The sequence below is a fragment of the Crocodylus siamensis genome, chromosome 2 (genome assembly GCF_052110815.1).
Source record: "Crocodylus siamensis isolate JL-2025a chromosome 2, ASM5211081v1, whole genome shotgun sequence".
NCBI lineage: Eukaryota > Metazoa > Chordata > Crocodylia > Crocodylidae > Crocodylus > Crocodylus siamensis.
The window spans coordinates 62,378,889-62,397,412 of NC_143396.1; the positions used below are offsets into that span (position 1 = coordinate 62,378,889).

The 18,524-nt window shown below is 42.3% G+C and overlaps 1 protein-coding gene across 3 annotated transcripts in view; it reads left to right on the top strand.

Annotated features, from left to right (window-relative positions):
• The window catches only part of ZDHHC2 (zDHHC palmitoyltransferase 2), a 75,660-nt gene extending 57,399 nt beyond the window's left edge, over positions 1-18,261 (top strand). Inside the window, exons 12-13 of one of the 3 annotated variants that reach the window (XM_090036002.1) lie at positions 1,427-1,504; positions 11,236-18,261. In XM_090036002.1, the coding sequence (XP_089892128.1) occupies positions 1,427-1,467 (41 nt within the window). In that variant the 3' untranslated portion in view covers positions 1,468-1,504; positions 11,236-18,261. Of the gene's footprint in view, positions 1-1,426; positions 1,505-5,162; positions 8,966-11,235 lie in introns of those variants that run through there. The other 2 variants (XM_090036004.1, XM_090036003.1) reach the window with 2 other exon arrangements.
• The last annotated feature ends 263 nt before the right edge of the window (positions 18,262-18,524 follow it).

The window sequence follows — 18,524 nt, forward strand, 5'->3', positions numbered from 1 at the left end:
TGGGGTTCAAGTCCTAAGGCAGTTCTAATCTGCAGTCGGCTGGCAGGGATCTCCCCAGGGTTCTGCCTTTGGCATGGTCTCTGCTGAAGATCATCTGATTGTCATGGCCCTGGGACATGAATCCTAGAGTCATCCCAATTGCCCATCAGCTGGCAGGGACTGCCCCAGGACTGGAATCCTGGGGCGGTCCCTGCCAGCCAATGATCATCTGATCAGGTTGGCCCTGGGATTAGAGCCATGGAGCCACTTCAATCTCCACTACCCCAGAATCACAGTCCTGAGGCATGTGATGGGAGATTGGGACAGCTCTAAAGCTCCATCTCCTGGGGTGTCCTGATCTCCCATCAGTTGGCAGGGAGTGCCCTAAGGCTCCAGTCCTAGAATGGTCCTGATCAACTCTCAACTGGCAGGGACTGCCTGGGGGGGTCAAGCTACAGGCGGTCCCTGCCAGTTGATAATCATCTGACTGGGACAGTTCTGGGATTTGAACCCTGGAGCCATCCTGATCAGCTTGCAGGGACCATGCTAGGGCTTGAGCTCCTGGTCAGTCCCTGCAAGCTGATAGCTGACTGGTAATGCTCTGGGGTTCCGGTCCTGGTGCAGTCCCTGCATGGCAAACCATATTTTCAAGTTTTGGTGCCATACAAACCAGCCACAAAGATACTATACATTTCAAGTACTATCTTTGTGTCTGATATGTGGCCATAAATTCTTTGAACATGCGGCCAGTTGTTATTTCTTGCACAAGTAGCCCCTTAATCGCACCAGAAAAATAATGTCTGTTGGGAGCCTCTAAAATCCTTCTGTGTGTTTAAGCCAGAACTGTCCAATTTCTGTATGTCATGGGGCTACACCCCTCACCCACAGCCATATGCTGTATGCTGCACTGCACTGCACTGCACTGCATGGCAACTGTCCCCCACCGCCTTCCACACCATGCCAGTGCCCCTGTGCCCTGCACACCATGCCACATGCCCCCTGATGTACCATGCTGAGATGCCATGCAGTGTCCCCAGATTCCCCCAAGCTGCCTGGCTCCAGACTCCCACAGCCCTACAAGCCATCCTGTCCCCAGGAGTGGTGGCAGCAAGCAAAAGCCAGAGAAGGGGGGCGGTGGGGACCCAGAAACTCCAGCAGTAGCCACAGTTGGAACAATTCAGGGAGTTGCTGTAAAGAGAAGAGGATTGTATGCATGCTATAGGTACTATTAAGGTTAAAAAAAAAAAAGGCTCTGTTAGAGGTAGAATTCCAGTTACTCATAATTAGACATGTCTTTCCTTATAGTAATGCTTATAGAAATGGTTGGTGAAGCAAAGCTAAAAAGCTTGCCTTGAATTACTAGCATTACTTTGAATAATGTCTACTTAAAAACAACATGAGGTTCACTTTAAAAAATATTATTTTCTGTCCTGTTTGATCTCCAAAGGTATGAGCAATCCTGCACTAGCCATGGAAAATGAAACCTAGTCACTCTTAAAGCCAACGTCTGAATAATTAAGAAAAGGTACGTTAGACTCTTCTATATTTTTTTGCCTTCCAACTGTTTGGTGTTTCTTTACAGAAGTAAAATTACTACAGAAATATTCCTGGTATTTTTTTTCTTCTTTTGTTCACAGTTATTTTATCAATAATTTCAAGGTTTTCCTGTTCTAGTTTAATTTTGTTACTCCATCAGGTATTACTATTTAATTTCCCCTGCTTACACTAAAGTGAATATTTTTTAAATAGACAAGGTTCTTTGGGTAAATGTGATATCTTTTATTAGACCAACTAAATAGTTTGAAAAATTGTTCTTTGCAAGCTTTCAAGTACAAACACCCTTCTTTCTCTTCAGGCTCTCCCTCTGCTTGAAGGATGTTTGTACCTGACAGCTTGAAAAGAACAAATTTTCCAACTATTGTTTGGTCTAATAAAAGATATCACATTTACCCCAAGAACCTTGTCTACCTTTGTCCTTAGATCAACATGATTACAACCTCCAAAATATGGAAAATATTTCTTAAATAATAATTTAAAAATAAATTATTCAGTGATTACAGGTGGTCAGTCTTCACAAGGCAAAGTCAATTCCCAAACTGCTGCAGCTGGCAACGCAGGCTGGGGAGGAGGTGAGCAGCCATCAGTGGTGAAATAATAGGTTATAGGGACTGTTTAGAAAAGCTGGTTGTGTACAAGTCTATAGAGCCAGACACAATGCATCCAACCATGCTGAGGGAGTTGGCTGTTGTGATTACAGAGCGACTGGCCATTTATCTTCGAAAATTTATGAAGATCAGGAGAGGTCCCAGATGACTGGAAAAGGGTAAATCCAGGGCTTTTTTTTACATGTGTAAGCTCTCAGTGCTGCTACACATACTATTTTATAAGTGGCAAAATGCACATCAGCATGCAGAAAATGGTGGTGGTGCACTTTTGAACTAAAACACCTTGGAGGTGCTTTAGATCAAAAGTGTACCACTGTCATTTTCTGCATGTTGACATGCATTTCGCCACTTATACAACTGCATACGGCACAGCACAATGTGTGTCAGCTTGCGTGATCTCCAGCATGTTGTGACAGAAAGGTATGTGCATATAAACATCTGTCTCTGAGAGGTGAGGAGGAGGATCTGGGGAACTACAGTCTGGTCAGCTTCACCTCAGTCGCTGGAAAAATTATGAAATTAGGTCCTTAACTCCATTTCTAAGCACTTGGAAGAGAAGAAGGTGATTAGGAACAGCATGGATTCACCAAGAGCAAGTCATGCCTGACCAACCTGATTGCCTTCTATGATGAGGTGACTCTGTGGATGTGGGGAGACCAGTAGATGTGATACGTTGAGTTTACTAAGGCTTTTGATACCACTTCCTACAACATCCTCACAGGCAAGTTAAGGAAGTATGGGTTGGAAGAATGGACTCTAAGATGGATAGAAAACTGGCTGGATCGCTGGATTCGAAGTGTGGTAATCAATGGCTCGATGTCTAGTTGGCAGCTGGTACCAACTGGAGTGCCCCAGGTAGGGGTTGGTCCTAGTATTAGTTTTGTTCACTGTCTTCATCAATGACCTGGAAGATGGGATGGAGTGCACCCTCAGCAAGTCTCCAGATAACACCAAGCTGGAGGCAATAGTAGATATGCTGGGGGGTAGGGCTAGGATTCAGAGACACCTGAACAAATTGGAGGATTGGACCAAAAGAAATCTCATGAGGCTCAATAAGTGTAAGTGGAAAGTCCTGCACTTAGGACAGAACTATCCCATGCACCAGTACAGGCTGGGTACTGACTGGCTCTGCAGAAAAGGACCTGGATGTTACAGTGGATACTAAGCTGAATATGAGCCAGTAGTGTGCCGTAGTTGCAAAGAAAGCTAATGGCATACTGGTCTGCATTAGTTGGAGAGTTGCCAGCTGATCAAGGTAAGTTTATTATTCCCCTCTATTTTATACTAGTAAGGCCACATCTGGAGTACAGTGGCCAGCCCCTGCTATAAAAAGGATGTGGACAGATTGGAGGGCTATGAAAATGGTTAGAGATCTGGGGCATATGACTTACAAGGAGAGGCTGAAGAAACTGGACTTTAGTTTGGAGAAGACCAAGGTGGGATTTAGTAGCAGTCTTCAACTACCTGGAGGGTAGTTCCAAAGTGGATGGAGCTAGACTGTTGAAAGTGGTGGCAGGTGACAGAACAAGGAGCAATTTATGGTGATTATGGTGCAAGGAGGTTTAGGTTAGATATTAGGAAAAACTTTCTCACAAGGAGGGTTACCCAGCACTGAAAAAGGTTACCCACAGAGACTGTTAAATTTCTATTGTTGGAGCTTTTTAATATTAGGCTAGACAAACCTTGGATGGGATGATGTAGTTGTGTGATGGGCCTGGTTTAAGCAGGGTGTTGGACTAGATGACTTGCTGAGATCCCTTCAAACCCTAATTTCCTATAATTCTACGATAATTTTTACATAGACTTTAGATGCGAGTATGCAACTATTATTTTCCTATGAGGAAAACAAACATAAATTGTGACTTGCTCAAGGCTTACAGCAAATTATTGAAAAAGTAAGGTTTAAAATTTTAGTTTGACTGTAAACCTGAATTCAATCCTTTGTTATCACTGTACCTTTTGAATCAAATGAGGCAAGCAAAGACATGAAAAAACATTCAGTCGTACAGGTGGAAAAAATATCTTTGCACTTTATTTTCTTTTTTATGCCCAAAAGAAACTGAAATGGATTACATTATTTACTAGAAACAATACCTTTTGACATGGGCAACTGGTGCCTCCCAATTTGGGGGGCACCAGCAGGGCATGACCGGGGGGGCAGATCCCCCAGCAGCCAGCTGGTGACCAGTGGGGGCAGCGGTGAAAGCGCCAGCATTTCCACATGTGGCACAACAGTGGCCTTTGGAGGCACGTAATTAGGGACCTACTGAAATCACAATTTCATGTTTTTTGTGGAAAACCCGAAATCATGTGTCTTCCATAAAAAAAAACCCAGTGGTCTCCATGATTTTGGCAGGATTACCTAGAAATAAAAAACTTTCTAGCAAGCAAAGAAAGGAGCAAGAAACCCTGCAGCCTTGAGCAAATGGAGTGAGGAGGACCTAACGAGAGGCTGAATCCATGACTTAGGCTCAGTACATGTGCCAGTCCAGGGCCAGTCAGGGAAGAGAAAGGGCTGTGACATCATATGAGGCAGCCAGAAGCATGTTGCTGTGGCATGCTGCAGCATGAGGAGAATGAATAGTGAGAAGAAATCCTCCAAGAAGGCAAAATTCAGCTTTGAATCATATAAGGCAGTACTCTGCAGGGACCTTGCCCATAGATGGAGGCAAATTGTTCTGTACCGCCTGCAACCTGACTCTGGATGTATCGAGGAAAAACAGTATAGATCAACACTTAGTCTGAGGCACACATGAAGCAAAAAGGTGTTGCAGAGGCTGAAGGTCAGAAAAAGAAACAAGGGACCCTAAGTTAAGGGACTACCTGACCAAAAATGTGCCAAGTGCTAGATGCTTCTCGTGTGCAATCAAGCTTTGCCAAGACTGTCTCCTTGCAGTGATTGCTTCGTATGTACAGTCCACAAAGTCTGCATTGGCATTGTATTAATCCATCTCCATTGTGGTCTATGAAACCACTGACCCTCAAGATAATTGTCTTGCACATTTTATTTGTATGCAGAAGCTGAACAGACTGGTTGGGACCTACCTGTTTTTTCAAATAGATCTGGTCCACCTCACGTCTGTCAATTTTTCTTCCATGGCACGGGCTGCAGTGAAGGCTGCTGTCAACTATGACTTGGAATTGAATAAGGTGTAAGCATTTCTGTCCAATAAAACCATGTATATGTGCAGGGCTTTTTCTGTTGTGCTCCATGGAAAGATGCCAGTCCAGTTCATATCACCTGCAATGCACACATTCTGTCTTTAAAAAGTGACATGCAATACCCTCATGTGGATAGCCTGCTCTTCTTCAAGAAAGCCTTCAAGTAGTGTCCAGGCCATAAGGTCCAGTACAGGGAGTCCCTTGCCAGGCAAAGTGGGGACCCACATGCAACTGTGTCACTGCCACCAGAACTAGGGCTCACAAGGTGGAATTTGTGGTTCAGTGTGATCTGTTACCACACCAAGAATATACAGTACTACCGGCAATTTGTGTCTGAGGAGCTGGAAATCACACCTGGCACATGGCTTATGCTTAAGCTAAACAATCTCCTGGAGCAAGGAAACATTCAAGATCAAGTGAAGTTTGTGACAGAAAATGCCACCCAGTCTGTGGAGCATCTAATGTGGTTTGAAAGCTGATAGGCTGTAATCTACCATGCACATAAGCAGCTGATAGTTTTGATAAGTTGGGTCCAAGACACCAGTATCACAAGAATCATCAAGCTGTCATCGTGAAAACCAGCAAAAAAGGGACCTGTTCCAGGCAGTAGCTGTTAAATCGAACGAGTACCATAAGTACAACCCATTACTACCACCATGGCTTATACAGCTGGCTGCCTTCTTAGTGCTTAGTGCTTTTCCCAGTCAGGTGCCTTGGAGCAAATGGAGTGAAGGAGACCTAATGAGAAGCTGAATCCATGACTTGGGCTCAGTACAAGTGCCAGTCCTGTTTTTTGACCCTCAGCTACTGAAATCAATCCTTGGATGGAAAAAAGAGCATGTCAAGGAATGTGCTCCTTACACGAACTTTGTCAAAGAGTGCCAGATGACTGTGACTGTTACTGCATTTTGGGAATCTGTTTCTGTTTAGTTTCAACATCTGTATGCCCTGACAAAACATTGTCTCACCATTCCAACCAACTCGGTTGATGCCAAGCATGTGATCTTACTGTATGGACAAGAGACAGAGGATGTTAGTGGCAACTGCCAGTGGATGCTGCATGCTAGCATTTAATAGCTAACATGAAGTGCCTGTCTCAAGGTTAGTACTGGGTATTGCTAAACTCTTTTTTACATTGTTAATAATAACATTATAAATGTATGTGGTGGAGTACCATTGGGGTGCTCACCACTTAGTGGGCTGCAGCAGGCTTTGGAGGAGATTGCAGAGTAAACAGCAGGGAGACCCTCTCTCCCCCACCCACCCCCCGGTAGTCATTTTAAGGGGGAAGGTGTGTAGCAGTGCACTTTTGGGTGCCTGCTACTTTAAGGCTGAGAGCAGGCAGGTGTAGGCCAGCCCTGATGAGGTAGCCATTTTAGATCCAGGCCCACAGGGCCAAGCCAGCAGTGTGTTGCCAGCACCTGAGAGAACAACACCCAGCTTAGCTGCTGCTCACAACACCTGGTGATAAGGGAGGAACTTTGGGAATAGTCGGAGATTCCTAGGGGCCCAGTGGGGTCCCAGGCCCCAGGAGGGAAGACTTAGGGCCCAGCCTGGGCAGGGGCTTATGGTTTGCAGACCTATACAGGGGCTTGGTAAGCCCCTGATGTGGAACAGGGGTGAGGCTTGGGGCTCAGGTGAGGCCAAGTGAGAGCAGAGCCATGTTATTAAGACCTCTGGGGCCCTGAGTAAGCCCAGAGTGAGAGGGCTGTATGGTGGGGCCCAGGAGGGGACCCCTACTGCTTAAGCTGCTGGGGTGTTCTGATCCTAGCACCACGACTGGTCAATGCAAGAGGGAAAGGGCTGGAAGGCTGAAGGGTAATAAAGACCAACGCGAGGAGCAAGCCTGGGCCATGATGGGCTATCTGGCACCCTGACTGGCCTGTAGGCAGGACCAGGGCCTAAGGTGGCTTAAGGTCCCCTCAATGAGGGGGGGCATCATTGTCTAGGGGGAGACAGCTCAGTGAGACAGCAGGCTGCAACAATGACACACAGCCCAGTAGGGGTAAGACCAAGGCAGGTAGGCCTGCTTGATCCTGGGCATGACCAGAAACTGCACTCTGCTGGGGAAGAATGGTCTGGTGGGGCTGTCCATGGTGGGACAGTCCCCCACAAATGCCAGGCCAGTTGCCTCCCCAGTGAAAGGCAAAGAGGGGTGCCATAAAACCACAGCCCCCACATCTTGGCGTGTTACTTAGACCCAGGGACAGGTATGGGGGCCAGGCATGTCTCCGACCACCTGAGCCCCATGGGGTGCAAGACCCTGGAGGCCCCAATGATCAGGGAATGTATGGAAAGCCCTAGTGAGAGGGCATAAGTGTGAGATCCTGGTGAGAGAGCATAGTTGGAAGGCCGTAGCAGGAGGGCATGAGTTAAAGCCCCAGGGAGGGGACACTTAAGCCAAGGAAAGTCTATGGATGCCTGAGGCCACAGTTGGGCCAGAGGCTGAGACCCCACTAAGTCCTCAGACGTGTTGGGTCAGAGGGAGAACTTGGTAAGCCCTCAAATGTGGTGGGGCTCAAAAGGGCAAGTAGTCAGCCCTAAGGAGGGAGCAGGAGTGATGAGTTACCCGGAGAAGGGCTTGGGTCAGAGCTCCGCCCAGGACAAAGTGAATTGGCTCGTCACCATTCAAATGAGGGTCACAGCAGGGCCCGAGAAGCTGCATGCTGGCCAGCCAAGGAGTGTGAGTAGGCAAGCCTAATGGCCTACACAGTTAGTTGCTCAAGGGAACAGGCCAGGTTGGGTGTGGCCCAGTGAGGGGCAGCATGTAAGAGGGCAGAGTGTGACAGGCCCCAATGAGAAGGGGGTGGTATGAATGAGGCCCAGCGGGGTGGAGTGAAAGGAAGAATGCATGAGGTGTAGCAAGGGGCTGAGTTTGGCCCGGCCTCAAGCTGGAGCATAGAGCAGCTTGAGGATGCCATCTGTGAGCCATAGGACACAATAAGGGAAGACTGGAGTTGTGTACAGCTCCCCCTGGCATCGGGGCAGTAAAATGGGCAGCCTTCTGCATTTTATACACCAGTTTTAGGAACAGCAAAGTCATGGCAGGTGAGACTGGGTTAACTGCCCTACTTAGACAGGAGGACAGGCTGATGTGATACCCAGCCCTGGGATGGCCCCCTGTCACAATGTAATTATAGTAATGTTATTAGTTAAAATTCATGTTGTGTATAGCTTTACTTTCATAAGACATTTTAGTTTAGAGTTTAATTGAATGCTTAATGCTTGTTTAACTTCACAGTTAATGTTTTCTTGGGTAATTATGCTGCGGTTTCAGTCCCTCAGCCAGTCAGCGGTGAGGGGTGGAACCATTGGGGCCCCTTGGCCAATCAGTGAGTGGGGTGGGGGAACACCACAAAAAGACTGTTAAAATGGCAGCCAGCACAACAATCTGGCTGTGAATTTTGGACTCTTTAGCCGCAATATAGGTAGACCCCTACATTGTATATGTGACCTTCTAAGCATTTACTTTGCTTACAGTTTGGAGGTTAGCATAACCACAGCATTGATGTTTTGCAGCCAAGAAATGATGTGACAGTATGTTGTGTGTGACCAGTTGATGGCTCATGGGACCAAGGGAATGAAATCCTAAACTGCAGAGAAAAATAAATGGTATTCTGATGGATATTGTCAGTAAAATATAAGATTTCTCAAGTCAAGTTTGCGCTCAGTTTATTCTTTAGGGGGAAAAAAAATAAATTTACGTTTTAAACAAAAAAAGAAAAAATGATGCTAGTCCAAAGCTGCTAACGCTTCAAACCTGAACACAACTCACACAGTGTAGCACCATCTCAACAACATTAAAGTCGTCATTCCAACAGGATCTTGGGTTGCCAGACACCCACAGAAATTCATTCCTACCCCTTTGTCACTATGGGAAGTACACTCTCAGCTCTCTCCAGAAAAACTTACACAGAGATCTAGAAATCCCAAAATGTTAGTAGCTAGAAACCAGTAGAGTATGTGGAGTGGACATGTGGGCCATATGCCCTAGGCACCGCCTATAGGAAGGAACCCCAGGGAGCCATGCAGGAAGCAGCTGGCACAAGTAGTGTCACAGAGTGCAAGGTGTTCTGGGAAAATTGTAGCTTTATAGAGTAGCAGTATATTTTGCTGGTGCCATGGGGAGAACTGACCCCGTTTTTTGCTGCCAAAATCAGCAATGTTTTGCCCACCCAACATGGGCTTTGGCAGCAAAAAATGTGGTGAAAGTTGCCTTTCCAGTGACAATGAATTCCACTGGTGCTCTATAGGTTTATGATTCCCAGAACCCTGTAAAGGTGTTGGCTTGCTGGCTGCCTTTGCAGGCTGTCTTTGGTCCTTTGAGAGCTCTTCAGCCAGTCCTGTATACCAAAGGTGGCATTTGAGCTAAACAAACAAATAAGCAAATACAACTCTCGACTCTTCCCTGGTTGGAAGGAGAAGCCCTTTAGCATTGGCCCTGTACCACTGCATGGTGGTTGCTGGTGGCCAGCTTATCTGGGGTTCAGTCTGCCTCCTTCCACATGTTGCTCCTTCCCCTAACTTCCTCCTCTCTCCTCTGGGGTTTTAATTACTCTCTCATCATTAATTACTCTATCATTAGATAACCCACAGCTGAGCTTCTATAACAGGGTTGTCTGCTCCCTCTTAAAGGGTCAACCCACCCTGTTACAAATACGTCACTCTCAATGAGATACATTGCCCATGCCACTTCTTGTTGCTGTTCCTGCATTTAGTCTAGTGGGGGAAGGGTGAGAGAAGACTGCCCAGGTGTGTTCTTTGAATGTTATGCCTCTGCAAGAAACAACAAACAGAAAATCCCATAGCCATGACAATTACCAACATACAAATGTTATGCTTTCAAAGCTCCTACCCCAACATTAATATTCACAATGAGACGCATTTATCGAGTAAATAATGCATAATCAATAATTTAACACATTTAAGCACATCTTTTCTTGTAAATGTTCTGTGAACAGTGTATGCATTTTTCAGTGCATTCATAATCTGATTTATTTCAATGATTTTTTTTCAGTGAATTATTCCTGTGTGTAAACAGCTGGCAAACAGCTAGTTAAAAAACAATATTTGAGCTTTAATTTTTGTTTGTATGATTCATATGCTATTGATCCTGTTCCTGAATTGGATGAGTAACTTAACTAGCTTTCTGATCTTACTAATTGTGTTGTGGTTTTTTTGAGCTTTCATTTAAAATTAGCTGCAACTCTGAGCTTTTATATGAATCACTGGCAGGAGATTCATTGGAAAAATAACAAAAAAAAGGGGTTGAGTACCATTAATTTGTACTCAAATTTTATTTTGGTGCCTATTGCAAATTTTTGCATGGTTGATAATTTTATTGTTAATTGCAAAGCTGTATATTTGTGTTGACTAGGTTTCATTTATGTAAAACTGTTTTGAGTTGCTATATTCTACTTGCCAAAGTTCAGAAAAAGTGAATGTAGTGGATGTGACAGGCACAGGGCTGACAGTGGAAACTGAATTCTTCAAAGTATCATTCTGTCACCTGGGCTGCAATGCACATCCCTGACAATGTGCCATAAACTTGATTGTACCACTAGTCAGGATAAGAGGTTAGTCTATATAGTCATTCATCCACTAACACTACAAAAAAATGATTGACATCAGTATTTCTTGCAACAGGAGTTTAGTTATACAGATAACCTGTAGGAACTGAACTGAGGTTATTGTTTAAGTTCAAGTAACAGTGGACCACAAAATAATAGCAGCTTTTGATCATTACGAGCTGAGACTGATGGATGTGAAGGGCATGCTCTTGCCAGTTTCTAGTTGATTTATTTCCCTTGTACATTACATTCAAATATGACTGTTTTTCCTTGTAAATTACTGCAAAAATATAATTAATGTAATTCTTAAATTTCCCATGTGCTTTAAAAATGTGTTTGGATTTTATGTTCTGTTCCAGTTCAAAATAAAGCTGTTGATGGAAGGAAGGCATGTCTTCCAGAAATCAGCCTCTGTTGGCCAGCTGTTCCTGTCTGCTCCTGCGTGGATATGCTCAGAAAAATATTGACAGCTCATTAGCTGTCTCCATGTCATTGCTTGAAACATTGACATTTTTGAATTGTATAAAGAATGTTTCAGCTTACACAAATTATTGTTAAAATGGTAAAGGAGATTCTGAGTATTATAAATAAGAATCAAGATTGACTGGTGGGTTGGACAAAAATTACTATTGTGCAAATTCTGTGACTGATTTTTACTTTTATTATGATAGCACAAGAAAAATATAAATTCCTTGCATATAAACCAAACTATTACAGTGGCCATAAATAAGATTGAGTTTGCACTGCTGACTTCATTCATGGAAAAAGTATTATGTGTTATTACTGAGGATTATCTAGCTTGCTGATTGATCAGGTACCATGTTTTCATTTCAGTCTTAAATAAGCTAATTCTCATTTGAAACCAAACTGACTGAAATATTTTAGAATGTTTTGGTAACTTGATTGCAAATTCCATCCCCTTATTTTCTATGGACAGATCTCACCGTTGAATTGTAAATACTCAGTTGTTGGAATAACTTCTTATTTGACTGGGTGGTATGCTTACTATCAGGGTTAATCTTAATTCTGAATAGAATAAGAAGCCTATATTAAAATGGGCTCTCTCTAAAGGTTCGTGTTTAGATCGAGGCTTTCACTTAGAGCTGCACAGTGCAATCAGTTTCTGTGCTTTGATTTGGAAAATAACAGAAAAACAGTGTGTGGTTTTAATATTGCTTACAGAACATTTGAACCAAAAAGCATACTCTAAATTGTGTTTTTCAAGAAACACCATCACCCAAAACCAGTCCACTTCTTATGGCATGATAATGATTTTACCTTTTCTTTCTTGTATTTACTGTTGTATTATCAGAAAATAGTGGTATGTACATACAAGAAGACTATATTTTGTTGACAAAACATAGCATTTATACTATTGCAGGGACATTGAACATCTGATCAAAAGCCAAACTGATTCCCATTAAAAAAGTTTTCAATTAAACCAGATGTGTACATTTTCAAAATCAGATACTGGCTTTCATAGGATCAGAGTTTTTACCAGACAGATTTTAAAAGACGTATTAATTTCTAAAGCCAAGGAAGCTTCAGTGACACAAATCTTGTGCCTTTTTATGCACTTCATTAATGGTACTGCAAAATGTTTACATAAAATGCATGGTAATCATGCTAATTTCGAAACAATTCTTAAAATTGTTGGCTTATACTTTCTAGACTAGCTAGAAAGAAAGCTTTAAAAAATGACACTTGAGGTTATGGAATTGGTAGACAGATGAAGCAGATCCGCAGATTTAGTCCTTGGAACTCCATAGAAAGTCTAATTGGATTACAGAATTAAGTTTAAAAAAGTGTGGACAGACGGAACAATTCTGCTGCTGTTAACTGTTCTGATACAACTTTTATATTTGTCTGCTCCTCTGTAGGAATAAGCGAGGCTAAACAGTTTTAACTTTAAACCCATTCCGTTCTGGTCTTGCTCATTTAACAATATACAATTTAGGAGATGAAATGGTTGTAAGAACAGCAGGTATTACACTCTCACCCAGCAAGTTCCCCTTCGCCTTCCTTCTTTAAAATGATTTGAAGTTATTTTGTATATTTATAATTGCAGGAAGAAAAAAACCTTTCTGAAATAAACTGTATTTAAATCACAGGAACTGGAATAAATCGGAATATATTCTTTTTCCCTTTTTGTTTCGGTATTGTTTCAGAAAACCATTATCATTATACCTATTTTACAGCAAGTAATTCCAGATTAATCCAGTTTTTTTCCTTTGGCTCACTTTTTTTTAAATGTTCTTCTTAAAGTGATAATAGTTGATCTGACATGGAGTACCAGTTTTGATATATCTTCAATTCATAGTTTTAACATTTGGGGTTTTTTTATAAAGGCAGGGTAGGGTTTGGGTTTCTTTTTAGTTTTACTGATCTGAAGACATCTCAGATTCTGTTACCAGAAGTGCCAGAATATGATCCCTAAATGTAACATTTTTAAACTAGTCTTTGAAGTTAGCACATGGTTTATGTGATGCACATAAACATTCTGAAACAGTTTCCATGGTACATTCTTTGTTCAGTGTTATTCTGCCAAGAGCTTATTTTGTATCAGTGTTTTATTTAAAGGCTGGTAACTGTCAGAAGTAGCAGATGAATATATCTTCAGTTCCTAATGTTGTTGTATTTGTATACTCCTACTTGTTTTCGCATAATTACTGAGCTGTGGGGTTGTCTTTCACAGAAGCGTGCATTGAACTTACCTACATGTCATGTCACACGGAGAAGGTGGAATTCTGTTTAATGCGACTGGCCTAGTAAGGAGTTGTACCCAAACATAGATCTCCTACCATCTCCATGGAAAGTAAGGGTATCAGCAGCCTCTGTAACATCAACCTGCCAACTCCCTTACCCCCGCTCTCCCCATTAAGAACCATTTTAGGGGAAGGGTGTGGAGTTCCTTGCAGCGTATCCCTCTACCACCTTTTATAAGATGAGGTGATCCAGCTCTAGGGTATCATTTCTGAGTATGGTCTTGACTTGGGCACTACTTTGCTTTGTATGTGGGAGGGAAAATTGAGTTATTTAAAAAAAACTCTATGGTTCAGCAATTCTGTTGTTACAATGCAATTGTGAGGACTTTTGGTATCGGGAGCAAGAGCACGATAATGTTGGCTGTCAGATTACATTGAATCCTGTGTTTTACATAACTATGCTAGGCACTTTATGTAAGTCTGCAATATGTAAGACTCGGTTTTGTTTTGTTTTTTTTACACGTATGAACAAAATGCTGTATACTGATTGAAACAGCCTGAAAATGTTGTAGACATTGAACCTCATCCATAGGCTACTTTTTGTAAAATACAGCTTCAAGTTTGCTATGTATAGACACCCTTGCACACCTCTGTTGACATGTAATTTTAGTGGGTTACAGGATGAGCATAAGAGTCTAGCCAAGCAGACCTGGACCCATAACTAAATTGCAATTAAGTTACTGCATATGGAGACAACTATATATATTGCTAGATACTCAGGTTTGTGAATAGGTTGAAGAAAGTATTAGTAGAGTAAAACAGGCAGTAAATACACAGATCCTGTACTCAAATTATGTAACTGAAAAGTTTTGTTGTAATTTCTAAATTCTCATCAAATGTAAAACTATTTTTATGAAGAACAGAGAGAATCTAAATGTTAATGAGCTGCTCCCATTAAATCAGTTTATAACTGTAAATTAGGTTGCCATGTTTTCAATATATACTTGAAAGATCTGTTTGAAAAGAGAAAGGGGATTCTGACAATAGATTGCAGTCTACAGTTGAGAGATTAGTTTTCAAGTAAAACTAAACTAGCATACAAATGTTGGAACGGAAGTTGAATATATTAGAGGAATGCAAGCTAGCCTTTTTAAAAAATATATTCATTTTTAGTAGATGTTTGAAGTTTTTACAGGCATAAGTCAAATGTTAAGGACAAGTCTTGAATCAGAATCTGAGACTGCCAGGATGAAGGAAGAATGTGGTTGAAACTGCTCATATTTTAGTGCATGATGCTACTTAGCACACTACTTTTAACCACTGTTTCTGCTACTTCCCTTGATTGTCTTGGTCCCAGTGTAATGTATGGGCTGAAATCATTTTTCTAAGTGTTTCTACATATTTTGGTGTACAGACTTAACAGCTATTAATGTAGTATATATGTGATTAAATGCTTTGTGCAGCAAATCTATCATATACATAGTAGAGGCAAAATAATTTTTAACTCTCTTCTTCCATCCTCATTTCTGTAGCTTAATGGCACTTACTAAAAATTAAGGGAGGTAGTTAGCTGTGTTTAGTCTGAAGTCAGGCAGCAGGCATCTTAGGGCACCTATACATGTGCAGTGAGGCTGCTCCGACATGCTGTAATTTCTGCACATTGGAGCAGACTCAGTTAATCAAGTCTGCCAGAGCTTGGTAATTACCTCAGTCGAGCAGACTCCAGCATCACATGCATCAGTGTCCGCACATTGAAAAATGGCAGTGGGGGGGGCTCAGTGAGCTTTAGTTAAAACACCTCCACCACCATTTTTCAGCATGGGAACGCTGATATATGTGACACTCCAGGCACTTTAATTCGAGCTGCTCCAAGCATAGGTGACTGGTGGGGGGGGTGCACGTGCCCCCAGATGGCCGACACTGATGCTGTTGGTAGGGCTGGTGTCTCCCATCCCCAACAGGGTCAGTGGCTTCTACAGGTGTCCCCCCAGATTCAGGAGGTGCCAGTCACTCATGGCTCCAAGAGACTAGCTCTCTAGAGACTAGCTGGTTTAGAGAGGCATAAGCATTTGTAGGCAACAGCCTACTTCAAAGCTCATGCCTTTGAACCATTAAAAACAAAAGTTTTATGCAAAAAAGGTTTTATGCTTACTCTGTAATAATACTTCAGCAGTCATTTTACAGTGTGGCAAACATTGATGGAAGTAAATGGCCCATAATTTACCAGCAAATAAAAAATTCTTTCAGTGATGTAATTAAAATTACTTTATGGATAGCGTGTTCAGATTTTTCAACATTGTCAGTGTTTCAGGGCTGATTCTAGGGAACTGTGCAATAACTAGCATGTATTGCACAGTCGATCATCGCTTCCGATTGACAATTTGTGTTTGAGTATAAGAAAAAGCATTTTAAATTATATTTTGAGTACAAGTGACACCAAACTACAAAGTCACAAAGATTTGTCAAACTCCTGTGCTATACAGTTGCTTGTGTCTTTAAAAACAAAAAAGTTTAGTGTTTGACCTGAAAGTTCCTGAGGTGCCTGCCATTCTGCTTTTACAGGTGTCCATCTCCTGCCTAAAACCTCATTGGGATCCCAAAACTGAGCAGAACAACGCCTAAATTCTCTGAAGGGGTTTGACCTAGCAAGATCAGGCCTCTTGCAAAATGCAGTTACAGCCACTTTCTTAAATACGGCTGAAGAAGCCCAGCTCTTACGTAGTGGGCTAGTGGTGAGAAAACTCATCCAGCAAATGGGAGCCGCAGGCTCAGTGGAGGGGGTTTGAGCCTACCTCTTACCTTTTTGAGGGAGTCCTAATCACCTCCCATAAAAACTGTGACGCTATGCACAAAGGAATTTCTTCACAAGGACAGAAAGAGATCAGAGGAGCAGAAACTTTGGTTATAGCTGGCAGTTTGGGGGCACAGGGGGAGAAGTTTGTACCCTGCTTCTGCAGTCTATTTTGTATCCTGTTTGACTGTGGAGATGCAATGAAACCATGAGTGCTTCACTCACTGAGACCTCCCTCGTCCAGTGGTAGTCATGTTTTACAAGGACACAGTGAGCACCTTACTTGGTTCATATAAAGAATATCTGTAAACACCTTAGCTCCTTTGTGCAGATTGTATTTTGTCCACTAGGTCCAGCAATTCTCAACTCAACAGGCAGTTTTTGGGTTTTTTGATCTACCACACTGGGTTTTTTTTATTCTACAAGTTAGACACTGCAGTACAAAATTCTTCATTACATCCCGATCTCTGTTACTGGCTCAGTGAAAACAAGAGTTAAGAACAACCTCCATTCAGTTGTTGATGTATTTAGTTCCTGTCTTTTATTAGCAGTAATGCTCTGTGATCCGACTGACAGTAGGAAAGCCTGAGAGTAGGGCACCTTACGTCCCTTGGGCTGGTGATTAATTTCTCACTTGTTCTCTACTACTTGTACTATGTATTAAGTATGTCTACATGGCAGCATAGCATAGAGACAGCCAAACTAGTTCAGATAGTAGAGACAGCTTAGCTGTAGAAGGACAGCCTCCCCCCCCTTGGCCATGTATACTCTGTACAGGAAGAAATAAGTAAGGGGTAAGAAGTAGCCTTCTCATGTTGCAGCCTTTTGTTTATCCTTGGCCTACATTTGAAGCCTAAAACGGGTCCCATTCAGGAGGGTAACGTCTACAGGACAACTGCCTTAAGAAAATATGTTGAGTATTGCACATAGACTTTAAAGCAGAACTGTGGCAGATACTACTTGAAGAAATAGCTAGGGTGAGTGGAGACGGAAGTAGTGTTTTGAAGATGTAGGTTAAAGAAGTGATATTAATGAAGCAATACTGAGTTGTTGAAAGGAAGAAACAATGGACCAATTAAGGATTTCAGTGTAATTACTTCATGGTAGCTCAGCTGTAGCCAATGTCAGACTGGTCCACAATCTTGTTTTGTCCTTCAGCCTTGAGCCTGATTCTACAGGTGTTTTGATTGCCAAAAAGTGGATTTAAAAAGGTATGTTTTGAGGATGACTGACTAACTGCTAGAGTTTCTTATTGTGTATTAGAAGCATTCACAGGATATGACAGTAATTTTATACAAAATAAAAGCTCTCACCTTCCTTCAGAATTGCATTTGAGCAAGAAGCAAGGTTGCAAAACAGTATCAGGAAGGTCAGGAATGCTTTCACCTCACCGCTGAGGCATTATGTTATTGTTTCCTGCTCTTTAGTCCTATCAGTTAAACTCTCAAACAGCTGTTGGAAGTCACAACTTAGAGCTCTGCTTCAAAATTATTTTAGATAATGGGCATGGCTCCAAGACACCCAAATACATATTACCAAATCTAAACAGATACTGCACAAAGATTAGAGGAGCTTGTTGCTTTTGTTTGTACTCTGTAAACAGCATTATGTATTTTTGTATCTTGCAAAATTGCTGCTGGAAAAAATAAAATCTTTTAAGTCATTTACATCAGTTATTAGCCATTTATTCCAGCAATCTTGAAAGATGAAACTAAAATGTTAGTATGTTTTTTTGCTGCCTGGTCACATCACAGTGGAAATCAAGTTCAGAATCCGAAGTGAAGAGAGATTTTTGGCCTCATGATGCACAGCCTATGGCTTTTGAAGTCAGCAGTGCTGACACTAATTGCAAAGATATTTGTCTTGTACATGCTCAGCAGTATGACGTGCTCTGAGTAAGACCAAAATTAAGTTGGGGCCAGGGAAAGATGAGATTTCCTGCTCCTAATGAGCTTGCATATCTAGAATAAGATGAAGGCTTTACAAAAAAATGGAACGCTTACTATGGCCATGTAGCAGATCAGCAGCCCAGCTGGCAGTACCTCAGATCCCATGACTGTCAGTCCAGTGCCATTTCCATTAGACCATGCTGCCCTCCAGATTCTTGTCACAGTATCACAACTTTTCTAACACCGCTCTATTGACATCTTTT